The 18,709-nt window shown below is 35.0% G+C and overlaps 1 protein-coding gene across 3 annotated transcripts in view; it reads left to right on the plus strand.

The window, feature by feature from the left end:
• Positions 1-18,709, plus strand: part of ZFR (zinc finger RNA binding protein) — an 85,600-nt gene that overhangs the window by 37,963 nt on the left and 28,928 nt on the right. For 2 of the 3 annotated variants that reach the window (XM_047825347.1, XM_047825441.1), the window contains 8 exons: positions 678-871; positions 2,273-2,392; positions 3,453-3,598; positions 8,282-8,444; positions 9,756-9,961; positions 10,692-10,842; positions 12,853-12,994; positions 18,293-18,390. In XM_047825347.1, the coding sequence (XP_047681303.1) occupies positions 678-871; positions 2,273-2,392; positions 3,453-3,598; positions 8,282-8,444; positions 9,756-9,961; positions 10,692-10,842; positions 12,853-12,994; positions 18,293-18,390 (1,220 nt within the window). The remainder of the gene's footprint in view (positions 1-677; positions 872-2,272; positions 2,393-3,452; positions 3,599-8,281; positions 8,445-9,755; positions 9,962-10,691; positions 10,843-12,852; positions 12,995-18,292; positions 18,391-18,709) is intronic. The other variant, XR_007145360.1, reaches the window with a different exon arrangement.

Consider the following 18,709-nt stretch of genomic DNA (forward strand, 5'->3'; position numbering starts at 1 on the left):
TACCATAGTCTTTTAAACTTTGTGTTGTTGTACGTGGTGTTCTATTTAAACATCATTCTCTTCTTTCTACCTGGCCAGGTTCATGCTTGTTACTCTTCTTTCAAAGCCCAGCTCAAGGGACACACCCTTGGTGAAGCCTTTCCTAACTGAATCATGTTAGAGGGGAGTGGCTCTTTTTTTTTTTTTTTTTAAAGCATTCCCATAATGTATTTCTACTTACTATAGCAGTTACCACATTGTATTGTAATTATTTGTGTCTTCTCTTAAATTGTTGGCACCTCAAAGGCAGCTACACAGTCTTACTCTTATATCACCAGAACTTAGGGCATTGCCCAGTTGGGAGGGAACTGGGGTTACAAACATGAATTAAGTTTAGACCCTACCTTTTTAGGTACTTGCTGTTCACTTTTAGGTACTTGATATTAGTAGAGTCCTGGTGGGGATGGAGAGGATCCTTGGGTGGTGGAGAAGGGCAAAATCCAGACATGTATTTATTTCATTAATAGGATAAAAAGGCCAAATGGTTTATATGTTCTTCACAATTCTGATGGATGTCACCAGGAGTTTGACTATCGGTAGAAAAAATAAGAACTTTATCTGAAATTTTCCCTGTATCAGATTATACATTTACACAAAAAGAAAGTTAAAATTACTGTAATTTTTTTATGTTCTTCCAGGTGGGAATAAGTTGCAATCAACAGGAAATAAAACAGAAGACTTAAAAGGAACTGAATGTGTTAAAAGCACTCCTGTCACCTCTGTACAGATTCCAGAAGTAAAGCCGGACACCGTGTCAGAACCAGTCACACCTGCATCTCTTGCTGCTTTGCAGAGCGATGTGCAGCCAGTAGGGCATGACTATGTGGAAGAGGTATTGATTTGAGAATACCGTTCCTGTGAGATTAGATATAGGAGAGAAGTGTGTGACTTTGTTGCAGGCATGCTTTAAGTCTAAAATTAGATTTAGGTTACTTATGAAGGAATATAATATGGTAGGTATTGTTAAAGGTTTTTAAAAAACATGCCTTTGAAGCTTGCCTAAGTGATACCATGATTTTTTTAACTTCTCTCTTTCCCTTCCAACACCATCACTGTGATAGAAGGTAACGTTCCATTTGTTTGGTAGGCATTCTTGTATCCTTCCAAGTGTCCTGCAAATAAGAGTTAAAAAAAAAAAAAAATTGTGAGCAGTGAAAATATTGACAGAGAGAGCCAGTATTTATTTCTGAACAGTCACGTAGTTTCACGTGTAAAATTAAAGGTGCTGATTTAACAGATCGTGTTTATTTTGGTTTCTCAAGCTGGTAAGAAAGCTTCTGGTTTTATAGCTAAACTCAGGAAATTGAGGAAAGAGGGAAAGTCAGAGGGTCTAATAAATATTTGCTGTTAGCAAAAGGCCCAACATAGAGTGGTATAGCACTACTCTTTACTTTCACTGTGTTGTAGAACATATGTAAGTTCTCTGAGCTTCAGTGTCCACATCAGTAAAACTTGGATATTTCCAAAGTTGTGAAGATTAAATAAAGTACCTAGAATAGCGCCTAGCATGCAGTAGGTTTTTGGTAAATATTTGTTCATTTTTTTCTCCCATCAAAAAAATTATGTGTTTTGTTGTCTTCTTTGTTCACCAGATAGAAAACTAGAATGTGTAGTTTATAAGTAGATCACAATTTTAAAAGTACAGATCTTAAGAGAGTAAGATTTGGTTATCTAAAGAAATATACATGGCCAGGACACCTTAGAGAAATATTATCCAATGACACTTTTTTCCTTTTTTAAATTTACTCATTATTTTCATGAGAGAGAGAAAGTGCAAGTGGGGGAGGAAGAGAGGGAGTCATAATCAGACTCCATGCCCAGTGCAGAGCCCAAGGCAGGGCTTGATCTCACAACTGTGAGCATGACCTGAGCCGAAATCAGAGTTGGACGCTTAACTGACTGAGCCACCCAGGCACCCCTAGCCAATTGCATTTAAATCTAAATGTTTGCACATGGATAAAAGTGCTGAAATTAAAGTTAATATCAAAAGCAAATACATGCTAACACATCTTGCATCTTACAGTTAAGAATTTTAACAATTCATTTCTATAGGTTATCCTTTCAAAAAATTATAGACATTGTCTCTTATTTTTTCCCCTACTTCAAACTCTTAATTGTTTACAACATTTTCTTATCACAGAATCTGTGAAGGTTCGTGAATGAAATCTTCAACTGTAGCATACCTGTTATGATTCTTGGGTTTTTGTTGTTGTTTTTTTCTCCCCGTGTCAAGGTACGAAATGATGAAGGAAAAGTAATTCGATTCCATTGTAAATTATGTGAGTGCAGTTTTAATGATCCCAATGCTAAGGAGATGCACTTAAAAGGGCGAAGACACAGACTTCAATATAAAGTAAGATTTCAACTTTTTTTTTTTTTTTTTAAACACAGCTTGGAACATTCTATGTGGAAAACAAAGCATCTAAACATAATGCAGACAGTTTGTGAACTTTGATTTTAACAGCATATCATGTCTCAGTTAGATTCAGATGTTTGTTTTTACTGATTAGTTTGTTATACTTACGTAAGAACAGTATAACCATATTTCATCACTTTTAGTGACTTGTAACATTGCTTGGATCCAGTAATATGTAAATACAGATAATTGCTTCACATAAAGTGTTTTGAAAGAAGTATCAGGTCTTCATTTACCTTCTCTGTCTTGGTAGAATTCTCATTAAGATGAATTTTGAGATGAGAAATTCTGCATTGAAAACTTGTTAAGTGTTAAGTTAAATACAAATCATCTATTTAAAGTTTTGCTTAATATTTTTATTTATTTTTGAGAGAGAGCATGAGTAGGTGAGGGGCAGACAGAGAGGGGATCAGAGGATCCAAAGTGGGCTCCAAGCTGACAGTAGCAAGCATGATGCAGGCTCGAACTCATCAACCGAACTGTGAGATCATGACCTGAGTCAAAGTCAGATGTTCAACCGATTGAGCCACTGAGGCGCCCCCTAAAGTTTTTAATTAGGCTAGACTGATGCACTAGATTCATGTTTTCCCTTCTAAACACAGAGGTGGTGAAAATTAAAATAGTTGTTTTTTTAACCCCAACACTCAAACGTTTAGAATCATCTACTCACAAACAAGTAAAGGAAAATTAAATAGCCATTAGTTCCCTAAAGATTTCTTCAATTGGTTAGCACTAAGTTATGTACTTTTTATGTAAGAAGTATGTCGTCATAAGTTTGGACAAGTAAGAATTTGGGGGTGTGGGAGGGGAAAACGAATGTTTATTAATGTATTCTGAATCTTTTCTCTAATACAACTTATTTACTGATCTTACTCTTATAATAGGAAATTTGAAACTGAAAGCCTCTATGATGAAAGAATATGTAGGATTGTATGATTCAATAATATGTGTAGATTGTTAGAGGGGCTGCTAATTTTTTAAATGTCTTTTTTAACAGAAAAAAGTAAATCCAGATTTACAAGTAGAAGTAAAGCCCAGTATTCGAGCCAGGAAGATTCAAGAAGAGAAAATGAGGAAGCAAATGCAGAAAGAGGAGTATTGGCGAAGACGAGAAGAAGAAGAACGTTGGAGAATGGAAATGAGGTAATATCTTTAACTTCTAGTAACATGATAGTGAGTGGTTCAGCCTTTCTAAAAAACAGCTATTCTGAGTATGTGACTCCCATTCAAAGCAATCCAGATTTGTTTAATGCACTTTTAATTTTCACTTTTCAGGAAGATCCTAGGTCTAGGAAAGAAATGCATTAAAATTAACTTATTGACTATTCTAGTATTTGACCGTGGCCTTGGTATTAGGAATTATGTGGTAAGTGGTACCTTATATATATTAAATATATGAATAAATAGTTTAATATTATATATATATAGATTTATAGATTTCTTTTTTAAAATAAACTCTACACCCAGCATGGGGTTTAAACTCACAACCCCACAATCAAGAGTCACATGCTTTACTGATTGAGCCAACCAGGTGCCCCAAAGTAGTTTAATATTATAAGTAAATTATAAGTTTAATTATTATATTTAATATTATAAGTTTAATATTATATTTAATATTATAATATTATAAGTAAATGGCCTCTGTTTAAAACAAAACAGAACATTTGGTTACATAATAAAAATATCCTGAGTATAAGATTTGGTAGATTCTAGACATAAATAAAGTGTGGGTTTGTTTGTTTCAAAGAAATTTCTATTAAAAAGCTTTAGAGGCCACAGGGAAGGAGAAAGGAGAAAATTCATCTTCTGGAGATATATAAATGTTTGGTTTTATTAGTATAACTGACATATCTTTAAATAATGCAGTTCAGGGGCGCCTGGCTGGCTCAGTTAGTTAGTAGAGCATGTGACTCTTGATTTTGGGGTCATGAGGTCAAGCCGCACATTGGGTGTAGAGCTTACTCGAAAAAATTAAATAGTACAATTCAGTGTTTTTTAAGTAATGTTCACAGAGTTGTGCAACCATCACCACAATCAATTTTAGAACATTTTTATCACCCCCAAAAGAAACCACAAAACCCATTAGCAGTCACTCCCTATTTTCCCCGGAATTCCAGCCTTTACCCCCAGGCAACCACAATATACTTTGTCTATAGACTTACTCTGGAGATTTCATATAAATGGAATCATACAATATCTGGACTGTTTTGTCTGCCTACTTTTGGTTAGCACAATGTTTTCAAGGTTCATGCATGTTGTAGCATGTGTCAGTACTTTGTTCCTTTCATGGCTGAATAATATTCCATTATATGGAGGTGTAACATTTATCAGTTGATAGACATTTGTGTTGTTTCTGCTTTGGGGCTATCATGAATACTGTTGCTAGGAGTTTTTGTGTACAAGTTTTAAAATACAATTTCAGAAAACAGGAACAGAACCACAATGTATCACTTTTATAACCTACTTTTTTCATTTATATGTCAACTTTTTAAAAAATGAAGCTATATCTTTATTTTCAGGGCAGCATAGTATTCTCATATAGATGTGTAATTTTCTTTATAACTTTTCTCATGTTGTTAGATATTTACATTGTTTCCATTGTGTCTTTAATCATTACATTGACAATCTTTGAGGTTGTATTATTGCATAAAACATGATTGGTTGCTAATAATAAAATCCCAGAAACAGAAATACTTGTTTGAAGGAGACCTGTACTTTTTGCCTGTACTGAGTAGTATAATTCCAGTGGTTTCAGCTATGCCTTTTATTCCTGTGACTTAACTCATTTCATAACTGGAAGCCTGTATCTCCCACCTCCCTATACCCATTTTGCCTATTTCCCCATTCCCTTCCCCTCTGGCAAAAATCAGTTCTCTATATTTATACGTCTGAATTAGCTTTTTGTCTGTTTTTTCATTTGTCTTTATTTAGATTCCACATGAGTGAAATCATAGGGTATTTTGTCTTTTTCAGTCTGACTTTTTTCACTTAGTATAATACCTTCTAGATCCATCCATGTTGCAACAGCACTATCTTATCCTTTTTTATGGCTGCATAATATTTTGCATGTGTGTGCCAAACCTCCCTTACCTATTTGTGTATCAGTGGACACGTAGGTTGCTTCCATATCTTGGCTGTTAAAAATAATGCTGCAATAAGCATAGGGATGCATTATCTTTTCAAATTAGTGTTTTTATTTTCTTTGGGTAGATACCAAGTAGTGGAATTATTGGATCATAAGGTATTTCTGTTTTAACTTTTTGAGGAACCTGCATACCTTTTCCACAGTGGCTATACCAATTTACATTCCCACCAACAGTATACAAGGGTTTCCTTTTCTCTACATCCTTTCTCTACATCCTTGCCAACACTTATTATTTCACAAATTGAATTAAAAAAAAATTTTTTTTAATGTTAATTTTTGAGAGAGTGAGAGACTGAGCACAAGCGGGGCTGGGGTAGGGGCAGAGAGAGAGGGAAACAGAATCCAAAACAGGCTCCTGTCAGCACAGAGCCCGACAGTGGGGCCCGAATTCATGAACCTTGAGATCATGACCTGAGCTGAAGTCTGACTCTTAACCAACTGAGCCGCCCAGGCACCCCACAAAATGAATTTTATTTCCTGTTCGAGGACTTGTATTTTTTCTGTGGTAATTGCCTATTCACTTTTTATTTTTTTATTTACCTGTTGTTGATTTCTATAGATTACTATATTGTAATAGCCTATTATTAGCATGTGACCTTTAGTTTTTGCTGTTATGTGTTTTTATTTTTTATTTTAAAAAAGTGTTGTTGTTTTTTTTTTAATGTTTATTTTTTGAGAGAGAGAGCGTGAGCATGCGCGAGCAGGGAAGGGGCAGAGAGAGAGGGAGACTCTGAATCCGAAGTAGGCTCCAGGCTCTGAGCTGTCAGCATAGAGCCCGACCAGGGGCTCGAACTCCATGAACTGTGAGATCATGACCTGAGCTTAAGTCAGAGGCTTAACCAACTGAGCCACCCAGGCTTTTAAATGTATTTAAATATATCATTCTCATTTTCTAATGAATAATCTGCCTTTGTAATGTATTAGAAATTCTTTGTACTTAGATTACGCAGCTTTTCCTCCTTTGCATATAAATATTTATTAAGCACCTACGATATGCTAGGAAATTGCACATAGTGTGTTAGGCACTGAGTATGGATTGGTAAACAGTGGATAAAAAATCCCTGCCCTTATATAACTTAAATGTTTCTTTTCAGTAATAACAAAAAACTATTCAAAATTGGTATGTATGTGGTTTTCCAGAGCCTTCAGCTTGTTGTGATTCATTTTTCTTCCAAGACCTAAATAACAGAGAAGTATGTTTCTATACTTCTAAGTCAGATGACCTAAAAAGCACAGTTTATTCCCCACCTGAGGAAATTGGTAATTTTTGCAGAGCTACTTGAGAAGCATACTTCTTTCTTAATGTTTTATGTTAAATAAATTTATCTACCAAAACCTTATTGCTATCAGAATTTTCTTTTTTTTTTTTTTTTAATGTTTGTTTATTTTTGTGAGAGAGAACTGGGGAAAGGTAGAGAGTAAGAAGAATAGAGGCTGTGCGCTGACAAGCATAGAGTCCGATGTGGGGCTCAAACTCACAAAACTGTGAGATCATGACCTGAGCCAGAGTTGGTTGCTTAACCAACTGAGCCACCCAGTTGCCTCTCAAAATTTACTTTAGAGACATGATTTCCCTTGGGAGTTATTGATACCATAGTATGAAGCTAAAAGTGAAGATAGAACTCAGAGAAAGTGAGATAATAAAAAAGAAGTTAGATTCTGAAGAGGACCATTAAAGCAGAGGTTATACACTAGCTGCCTGCAGTCCCAAGTTCAGCCCATGGGTGTTTTATTTGGTATACATGGTATTTTTAATCTGAACCAACATTAAAGATACTGAAAGCTGTTAATAAAATCTTGATGATTTGGGGATTGCAATCTTTATTCCCTTATAGCAATAATTAATAGAGGCTGGGTGGCAGCTGTTCTGTCTAGCCAGAACATGTGCTTTCTACTTTACCATAGTCCTCTCCACTGTTAATATATCCCCCAAAATGAGACAGAATGTGAGTTGCCATTTATCACTGTCTTGCACTGTTGTTTTTCCTCATAGTGTACAGATGTCTTTGTCTCTGCCTGTGTCATAAATGGGGAGATTAAAAATAGTCTTAAGAGATTCTCTCCAGGGGCACCTGGGTGGCTCAGTAGGTAAGCATCCGACTTCGGCTGAGGTCATGATCTCACAGTTCTTGAGTTCAGGCCTCACATTGGTCTCCATGCTGACAGCTCAGAGCCTGGAGCCTGCTTTAGATTCTGTGTTTCCCTCTCTCTCCGTCCCTCTCCCATTCGTGCTCTGTCTCTCTTAAAAATAAATAAATAAATAAACATTAATAAAAGAGATTCTAAGGAGAAAATAGAAAATTCTTGAATGTGTGCTTCAAGTCTTTCCCACATGTTACTGGTCTGGCCATTTGAGGTAGCCATTTAAGTTTACCATCTTCCCCTTAAAGAGGGAGAGATTGGAAGGAACTCTGAGGTTTCTGGTGTTTGCTTCCTCAACTTTGACATCAGGCTATGAAATTTTGTGTTGCTTTTCTCTTTGTTTTCTCACCTCTTCACTCATATTTGCCTCCTTACTTATAGATGGAAGCAAATGAAGGACATTAGATACAGTAGTGGAAAAAAGGCATTAGGTAGGCTGATTTGGGAAGGTTTTTTTTAATTGTGCTTTTTGTCATTATTGATGTAAGTTATTGGGGTGGTATTTCTCTGAGGCTTGTAGCATTATTCTGTATTTTCAGACGTTACGAAGAGGACATGTACTGGAGAAGAATGGAGGAAGAACAACACCATTGGGATGATCGCCGCCGAATGCCTGATGGAGGCTATCCTCACGGTCCCCCAGGCCCATTAGGCCTTCTGGGAGTCCGACCAGGCATGCCTCCTCAGCCACAGGGGCCTGCAGTGAGTATCCACTTTGTCTACATAGGGGGTGAACGTGTAAGATTGGTTCAGTATTACAGGATAACAGTTTGGGGGGCTAATGCTTAGATTTAATAGTCTCATAATCTCAATGTAAGTTTTTCATCTGATACAGAATTTTCCCTCCTTTTTTTTTTTTTTTTTTTTTTTTTTTGTTAACAGGTTCCCAACTCATGCTTTATATATAAGGAGTTGATAGAGTTTCCATGAGTCTTTCTTACTTTCAGTATAAGCTATACAGAAGAAGAGCTTGTTTTTTTTCTTTTTCTTTTTTAAGGTTTATTTTGACAGAGAGCGAATGAGCACACCCATGCAAGCTAGGGACAGAGAGAGAGAGAGAGAGAGAGAGAGAGAGAGAGGGAATCCCAAGCAGGCTCCATAATGTCAGCATAGAGCCCAACACAGGGTTCGATCGTACAAACCATGAGATCATGACCTGAGCCAAAATCAAGAGTCAGACATTAAACAACTGAGCCACCTAGGCACCCTGAACTTGTTTTATCAACTGTTCTTTAACATTAGAGATTTTCTATCCTTTGTTTTTCTTGAGATCAGCAAGAGCAACCAATTTTGAAGGTAGCTGCTTTGCCTTCAAAATTATTACCTTCCCATTACCAGTTGTTAAGAATCTTTTTTTTCCTTCTTTGAATCCTGACCATCTAAAACCTACTACTACTTCTGAATTGAGTACAGGATAGGGGTAGGTAAATGGTTCCACATGAGCATCACACTTGATGTATTAGGGAAACTATAGGAAAGATATGCATCTTGAGAGTTTGTGTTCCATGGAAGCTGTAAAAGAAGAGACACCTGGGTTATGAAGAACATTTCATAGAAGTTTAGATTACAAAAAACAAGAAGATTTTGTTTTGTTCTGTTGTCCAGAGAGCACAGCAAATTCCTCCTCTTTATTTAACCGATTCTCTTTCTCATTTGTCTTTACACAGAACAAGCATTTGTAAGACCTGTTTTATCAAAGCCAAAAAAAAAAAAAAAACCAGTGTCACAACCACTGGTCTTTAAAATTGAGTAAAAAATATTTTCATAACCTTAGATCTGGTGTTTAGGCAAAGCATATATACATACAGAGATACACACTCTTGATAGTATAACTTTCCATAGTTTGCATTTTTGTTTTTACTGAAATGGAAAAAGAGAAGATAATTTTAAATAGACACTTGGCATCATTGTCTTTTCTTATTAAAAAGATACGAGAAACATGTAGAGTTGAAAAATAGTTTATTTTTGCCCAGGAAACATCGTTTTTAAATGAAGTAACTTTTTTTTCTCTAGCCTTTACGTCGTCCTGACTCATCTGATGACCGTTATGTAATGACAAAACACGCAACCATTTATCCAACTGAAGAAGAATTACAAGCAGTTCAGAAAATTGTTTCTATCACTGAACGTGCTTTAAAACTTGTTTCAGACAGTTTGTCTGAACATGAGAAGAGTAAGAGCAAAGAGGGAGATGATAAAAAAGAGGGAGGTAAAGACAGGTGTGTTTTCAGAGTTATTTACTTTGCATATTTTTGTTTTCTTTACATGGGCTTCTTACACCTGAAATAGAAAGTTACAAAGACTGAAAAACTCTTTTGTGTGAATGTACATGTCTTATCTTGCTTGGTCAGATATTTAATGTATTCAGCTGCTGTTTGCTAAAATGAGAAATGCACAGTTCCTTAGAATCTCCAACCTTGTGATTTTACTCATTTTATTGAAATTTGTATAAAACTATTTTGAGTGTTTTCAAAGCAGCCTTGGTAATTGGATTCAGCTGCTCTTCAGTTTTTATGTGTTGCATCTGTTCCATTTTCAGTCTTTGTTTTAGCAACTTTTTTTCCTTAATGCATTGACCATAAAGCATAAAGAAGCTTAAGCTTTAGGAGTATCTTTCATATCAGTTTTGCATATAACCTCTCAATAACCTCTCATTTTCCTTTTACCATTTGGAAATATTTTTATATTAAACATGACTCTAATTTATAAAGTGAGACAGAAATGTTAATGTTCTTTGAAATTGTCCCTGTGAGAACTTAGCTCTTCATTTATTTATCCATATTTCTTATCTAAATGAAGTATACTTCTTAATAATATTGAATTCATCTTTATACTGTAGTTGATGAAACTTTTAATAGTGTAAAAAATATTTGATTTACTATTGTGTAGATATTATGATGGCTCTGGTTGAGAAGAGAAATGTCATAATATAATTTGATTTCACTGCAGAGCTTTAAAAGGAGTTTTGCGAGTGGGAGTATTGGCAAAAGGATTACTTCTCCGAGGAGATAGAAATGTCAACCTTGTTTTGCTGTGCTCTGAGAAACCTTCAAAGACATTATTAAGCCGTATTGCAGAAAACCTACCCAAACAGCTTGCTGTAAGTATTATGGAAATGTTCATTTTTACCCCTTGTCTAGTTCAGAAGTTTTTGGCAGGACGAACTGTGCTTTAGCCTAAACCTAAGCCAGCCTTTAAATTATTGGCTTGACTTTCCATATTGAGTTTTTTGCTTGGTTGTGCAAACTGGCAGAACTATTTTCTACTTTGTCTTTTTAGGTTTTATAGTGCTTGTATTTGACATGAAGCCATCCTGCTAATTTATTTAAAAATGTTAAATTTTAGCACATGTCTTCTTCCTGTTCTTTTTCCAAGATTTGAAGCATAGGAGAGAAGGCAGTTGTTACAGGACAGAAAATGGTTTTTCTTTCTTTTTCAAATAAAGACCCTGTATTGCAAGCTTAAGTTTTGAAAATTCATGAATCTTTTGCCTATTTAACTGAATGCATGTTTTTAGTAAAATATAATAAATAGTCTTTCCAGTTTGAATTTCCTCCGTTTTATTGTGTTTGATATATTTTTTTGTTGTTGTTTGTTTTGGTTTTCTGTGTTTATGATGGTAGGAATTACTTCTATCTGTGTCCACTAAGTTATGGCAATGCACAATTAGTAGCATACCCCCTTCTGGTCTTACAAAAGCAAACTTTTTTTGTTTCAAGTTTTATACGTTAGTTTGTCAGAATCTCAGATTAAGATTTAAAATAAATATCCTTGAATAATTCAATGTATAAAATTTATTTCAAAACCTTGCAATTTAATTAGGCATTCTAAATCCAAGGATTGACATTTCATTGATAATATGTATTCTACAGCAGTGAGTCAGAATAAATACTGCCTGACCACAGCAAAGCAACTAATACTTTTAAGTATTAGGAACCAGCAGAATTAGCATTGTGCATCTACTTCTTACCCCACTGTTGAGGCTGCAAGGGCAGTGGGGTGCACAACGGGGGGAGAGAAAAAGGTTTGAGGACCTTGAGAGAATTATGTAACTTGCAAGAAACATCTTGATATTAATTGTGATGCTTAGTAAAACTACAACACAGGAGATATATCCTAGGGAAATAATCAGGCACTTAGGCTAAAAGCAGAATACTCTTTCCAAATCAGTCTGTACTTTATACAAGTGGATAAACAAAAGAAACAGAATTAATTCATCATTATCATTGTCAGAGTTGACATTTATATAATACTTAGTATGTACTAGGCACTGTTTTAAGTGCTTTATGTAGTTAATTCATTTTGTCCTCCAACGGTTCTATAGGTTAGGTAAAATTACAGTCCCCATTTTACAGAAACAGAGGAGTTAAATAATTTGCCCATGTTCACATCGCTAGTAAAGTAACAGCTAGAATTTGAATTTAGATACTGTGTTATAAATATAAACAGTATAATTTCTGTAGTCTTCATTCATTAATGTAAACTGGGGCTTATTAAATATCTTCCAAATTGCAGTGATTCCTGGTTTTGTGGATGTTAATAAAGACTTTTTGCTCTCTGATGAAATATAGATCTGTTGATTTCACAATTTACAATGGGAAAGGTTGAATTATGCTTCTGTTAGGTTCAAATATCTATTTAAGTTTCAGTCAAATTCTGCAAATGTACAAGTACTTAGCTACCCAGGTGCTATTTGGAAGGTACAATAATAAATACAGCAGTGTTTCTGTTACCCAAGAATTCATAATCTAAGAGGGACATATCCACGTAACTCATGATACAGATAATGGTAATTCTAAAAGGAAAGTATAGTAAGAAACTAATGATATTTGCATTATTGCAAGGCTTCTTGGAGGAAGTAGTATATTATCAACTTTTAAAATGCTTGAGGTAGGGAGGGGCAGCTGGCTGGCTCAGTCAGTAGAGCATGTAACTCTTGAACTTAGGGTTATAAGTTCAAGGCCCATGTTGGGTGTAACAATTACTTAAAAATAAAATTTTTTAAAGTAAAATGCTTGAGGTACCGAGAAAATGAAAGATCCATAATGAAATTGCTTTGTCTGATAATGTAAAAGGTCCAACTAATTTGTTTGTACTTTTCATTACATAGGTTATAAGTCCTGAGAAGTATGACATAAAATGTGCTGTGTCTGAAGCGGCAATAATTTTGAATTCATGTGTGGAACCCAAAATGCAAGTCACTATCACCCTGACATCTCCAATTATTCGAGAGGAGAACATGAGGGAAGGAGGTTGGAAAGCCATTAAGCATTCTACTTTTCTATTAACTTTTTTTTTTCATTTATCTACTCTTTTAAGATGGCATTAAGCCCTAGAAGGCAACATGCTGGCATTAAATATGAATTTGATAGATTTGACTTATAGCAACCAGTTTTGCTTAAGATCACTTCCCAGAAAGTAAATGTTTTTAGTAATGTACTTCTACATAAAACATTCATGGTATTGTTGATTTTCTAATTTTTTTCTTTTCTTGCTAACCTCAGATTTCTGGAAAAAAAAAAAGTTCAAAATTATTCTTGCTGACATAGTGGACACATGAAAAAAATTAAAGAAATGTTGGTAGTAAGGGGCCACAAATTTAACTACTATTAAGAAGTTCTTGTTCTTGCCTTGTCTTACAAAAAAGACAAGAGAGTTTCATAAATAAAATTGGTTTAATACTTGTAATGCTTATACTTTAAGAGGCATTGTTATAAGTGTAATCATGGATTTGGCTTGTCCTCAGGTAAATACTTCTAGTTCTCTGAGGTTGCTCTTTGGTTTGGAGAGTTTTAATAAATGCAGAGCATCCTAATGCACATAGATTTGGGCGTTTGATCCCAATATTATTATACTAGATATATTGAAAAATAAATGGTGTAGGTGTACTTAGTAAGTTCTAGTACAATTCAGGGTTTTTAAACTTACTTTACAATTGTAGAATATGAAATCCTGCTGGTGCCAGCAATGTTGCTTTAGGGACTGTTCTATAACATTTTCAAAGCTTCGAAAGCTTTTAAGCCAAAAAGCATGGTCAGTGTCTGCCTTATGTTGGTTCTGTTGTTTTATGGGTCAGATAAAATTTACTTTGTTTCCTTTCATGTTGTTTTTGTACATCTTAACTTGTTGAGTATGGAGTTAGTCTACACTAATATTTCTTTGTGATAAAGGAGAAGAGAAAATACTATATATTGAATATTAAAATTAACTTGTCTAAAATAGCATGATTAGGCTCTTAGTTGTAGTCCCTTTAAATTTGTTTTTTGTTTTTTGTTTTTTTTTTACAGCAAAACAATTTTTTTAAGGCACTGGGCTTTCCACAACCCAGGAAGAGAACACTTTATTTAAAATGTAGTCATTGGGAGACATGTCTCATATACTTCATATGTATACCATATCAGGGCTTGTATGTTGTAAAAGCTTTGCGTCTTAAAAATAAATGGCTTTTGTGAAAAGGATCTTTTCTATGAACATGAGTTTCCACTCAAGGTCTGGCTGTGGATATTGCTAGAAAAACAGTTCCTGAGTCAATCTGGTCAATTCATATGCAACATATGACCCTTAGGATTTGGGGGAAAAAATCTAATATGATATAAATAAAAGTTGCTATATTTAGGATGAAATTATATTCATATAACCATTTAACTATTTCAGAGCACATTTTATCTAATTATATTTAACTGTAGTTAAATTTGTGCAATATCAAGTCATTTTATTATGTTGCAAAAGTCTAAAGTTCATATCGCATTTGTGGTAGTCTTTGATAACCTATCCCTTCTAAAGGAAACAAAATTATATTTTTGTCTGACCCAGACTTGAGTTAGAATTACTGTTCTGGATTTCATAAATACTTTGGTGAGAGAAATGATCAGTCCAAAATTGGAAGATTTTACTTCAAGACACTGAGCTGAAAAGTTGGATGTGCAAAAACTGTAGAAACATTGATAGAGTGTTCCTTGCTGCAGATAACTGCAGTAAACTATGTCTTTAGCTTCATTATGAAGATTGCTTCTTTCTTGCTGCAGAATAACGGTATGTATTCTCTCTCACTGCAGCTCCCAATGCTCTGTGTCTTAAAATCACGTAAAGCCTATAGCTTGCTTTGGGGAGTTAGTCCAGAGGGTAAGGAAGGCTTTGCCGGAAGAGCAATTATAAATCTCAAGACTTGCGCAGTGTGGTAGCCTCTTTAACGGTCCTGGTTAATACCAAAAATTATCTTTAAATTACTTAAAAGAAATTATTAAATTGCCCAAATAACTGTTAAACGCATGACAGATCTATTTTATGGTACTGTGTTTGGCAGTTAAACATTAAGTTAACAGTTAATTGACTTGAAGCTTGAAATGTTCGAAATGCTCTAACCCTTGCTACAGAGTCTTTTCTGCAGCAAGACAAGTATTGTGTGTGTTTTTTTCCACCTGTAGCTTATCAGGCCCGGTCCAAAGCCTTCTAGCAGAGGGGATTGATTCCTGTCAGGGGTTGCTGCCAAGACATCGGAAGGATTTTTGACCAAGGTTTTCAAAAGCTCAGTGTCACACCTGCCATTTGATTAAGGAGGGATTTTTGGATGCAGAGTCTGGCATTTATTGTCCTTTGTGTGGCTGTTTTGTTTGTTTTGTCTTTGTCTATTTAGAATTGAGCAGTGTTCACACTAGTTTTTAAATGGTTGTGGGTGGATTATATATTTTATATAACCATGTTAATTTAAATTAATACATTCCCATTAACTTTTAATCATAAAGTAGTGTGGACACAGCATGTCTTCTAACTGGTGATTAACCCCTTAAAATTTATGAAATACATTTATGTAGGGTAAGAATTTGCCTTTTTTTTTTTTTTTTCTTAAATTAACTGAGTTTTGTTAACTGGGTATTAAGCAACAAGTATGATTTTTTTTTTTGTTTTGTTTTTAGTACAGTATACCTAAGGGGTTAATCCACTTGAAATATAAAATGGGTGCAAAAATCCACACTCTAAATTTAACAGAAACTTCCTACTTACAGCTCTTAATTTGTTTTTAAATTGCAATAGGTGTCTTGGCATCTTTGAAATTGTCATTAAAAATTTCAAAGTTATGAATGTGTGCTAAAAGAGAAATTTTCTTACATTTTGGAGGAAATTATAACATTGTAAAAATAACATTTAGAAATTCATAAACTTTTTAGAAAGAGATTGCACATTGTCACCTATTTGCATCCTAGCTTTAACAAATAATGTAAATAAGGGGACATGGAAAGAGGATCCTTCAGCAGTTCTGTAATCTTGCTTTGAGGAGTGGTTTCTTGTTTCTTTTTTTCTTTCCTTTTCTTTAGTTAGCTGTGCTTTCCTGTGTCCCTTTTCCTTATCTCAGAATAGCCCCATTTCTAATGGTCAGTATGTTTCTGACATTAGTAGTAGGTCTTACAGGTTTTAGGATTATTTACTGTTTTTTTTAAATATTAAAACATTTTTTAATGTTTGCTTATTTTTGAGAGAGAGACTGAGTGCACGTAGGGGAGGGGCAGAGAGAGGAGACACAGAATCCAAAGCAGGCTACAGACTCTCAGCTGTCAGCACAGAGCCCGACACAGGGCTCGAACTTACTAACTGCGAGATCATGTTCTAAGCCAAAGTCTAAGACGTTTAACCAGCTGAGCCACCCAGGCGCCCCACCCCGTTCACTGTTTTTTTTTTAACACTAATATTTTGTCTTGACAGTTTCTTTTTAGCACTCAGATTCCTCTTTTAGTGTTAATTCTCAGAATGTGGCGTAGTGTGGCGTAGTGTTCTTGGATTATCTGTAAATCGCCCTTCTAACATGTCTTCTAAAAAAATCTGTATCATCTGATTATTTGAAGAGCAAGAATTAAGAACAGAAAGCCCATGCAGTGGAGAGACTTCTATACCATTTCTAAAATAAGGTTTTTTATGTGTTACCTATTCAGAATAAGAGCAAGTGTCTTTTTTTTTTTTTATGTTTATTTATGAGGGAGAGAGTGGGGGAAGGGCAGAGAGAATCCCAAACAGACTGCGTGTTGTCAGTGCAGAGCCCGACACAAATCAAGCCATGAGATCATGACCTGAGCTGAAATCGAGAGTTGGATGCTTAACCGACTTAGCCACCCAGGCAACCCAGGACAAGTGTCTTTTAAGATAACTGAATGCTCATACAAAATATACAATTAAATAACTTACCTAAAGTGGCCCTGTACTCTTAAAACCAACTTTAACTTCTTTTATCATATATTTCTTTTGACCCTCATACTCCTTTGGTACCTTCAATGATTTATTAAATTATATCTTAAAAAAAAATTTTTTTTTTATCGTTTATTTTTTGAGAGAGAGAGAGACAGAGTGTGAGCGGGGGAGGGGCAGTGACAAGGGAGACACAGAATCCAAAGCAGGCTTCAGGCTTTGAGCTGTCGGCACAGAGCCCAATGCGGGGCTCAAACCCATGAACCCCAAGATCATAACCTGAGCCGAAGTCAGACGCTCAACCAACTGAGCCACCCACGTGCCCGTAAATTATATCTTAAGTACTGCATACATCTGATGCACTTAGCCAGAAGACTGTTAAATTCCAGAGACTACTTTCCTGGTATATGATTATACTGTATTTAGAAAATATCTATACTATTAAAATTACCCAAGAGCTATGAGTTAGATTGACTTAGTTGCTATTTTGGCTAGTTTGATTAGCAGATATGCTGTTATTTTTATACACACTTTACAGATATGTATAGATGGATACATAGCTGGCCCTTCAGCTATTATGAATATAAAATTACCTTCTTGTCTCTAGTTTTCTCCTCAAGTTTTTAGATAGCTCATTTATGTTTTAATACAATAATCTAATTAAAATCAGTTATTACAATTTTAGACCATACATATTGTTTATCATCAAAGCATTCTGCTTACTTTACTGCATCTCTTCCTTTCTGTACGTATTCTGTTTAATCATGCTGGTTCCTATCGCCCTTTTCCACTTTACCCATTGTTCCTCTACATTTATTCTTTGGAATATTTTATGGTAACCTTTTAAAAGAGCATTTCATATTCCCTTGAAGCTAAAATTTTCCTTGCAGGAGAGAAATTATTGATCTCTTAGAAATGCTTATCTTTGACTCTTCATTTTTCTCTGATTATTACTATATTGATAAATCCATCTTTATTATTAGTTCTTTGCTATATGAGCCCCAGAATGACATGACCATTTAGAATACTGAACAAACTTCATAGTTTATCATACACTCTTCATTTATTAAGGTGGATTTTTGTGTTCCCTCTTGTCTTGTCTTTGTGCTGGTGCGCTGTGTCCAGTAATCCTCCCTTTTTATTTTGGTGGGTAGGGTTTATATTTGGAGAAACTATTTATTATAAGAGTTTAAATTCTCCTTTTGATCTTCACATTGGATTATGTAAATTTGTTGAAAATAATTCTCTGGGTACATTAATGTGCCGGTAAACTCTCAAATGGCTCATGTGACACTGATGCTACTATAAGGAAGTGTCTTGCTCACCTGGTCAAACACCCATTCCTCACTGCATTTTGCCAATTCAATCCATTTTAGATGTAACCTCGGGTATGGTGAAAGACCCACCGGACGTCTTGGACAGGCAAAAATGCCTTGACGCTCTGGCTGCTCTACGCCACGCTAAGTGGTTCCAGGTTCGGAACATCATTTTACTTTTTTCTTGTAGCCTTATGAGAGAGTAGTTCAGTACAACATGTTTAACTGTGCTTAAACATTTCAAAAGATTGCCCAAGCAATACTATTTTAAATTAAATCTCAGAAAATATGTTAACATAGCTGGGTATGAAGATCTGCATATTGCAGTTACTATTAATTTGACAATAACCTTAGGTTTTGGGGGTGTTTTGTAGTTTGGGTTTTTTTATTTTCATTTTTAGTAGCTATATTTAAAGTTTACTTGTTTAGGAACATCACATGTTTGTGTATATATATTATATTCCATAAGGCTGCAGA

Source organism: Prionailurus viverrinus, chromosome A1, assembly GCF_022837055.1.
Source record: "Prionailurus viverrinus isolate Anna chromosome A1, UM_Priviv_1.0, whole genome shotgun sequence".
In the NCBI taxonomy this organism is placed as follows: Eukaryota; Metazoa; Chordata; class Mammalia; order Carnivora; family Felidae; genus Prionailurus; species Prionailurus viverrinus.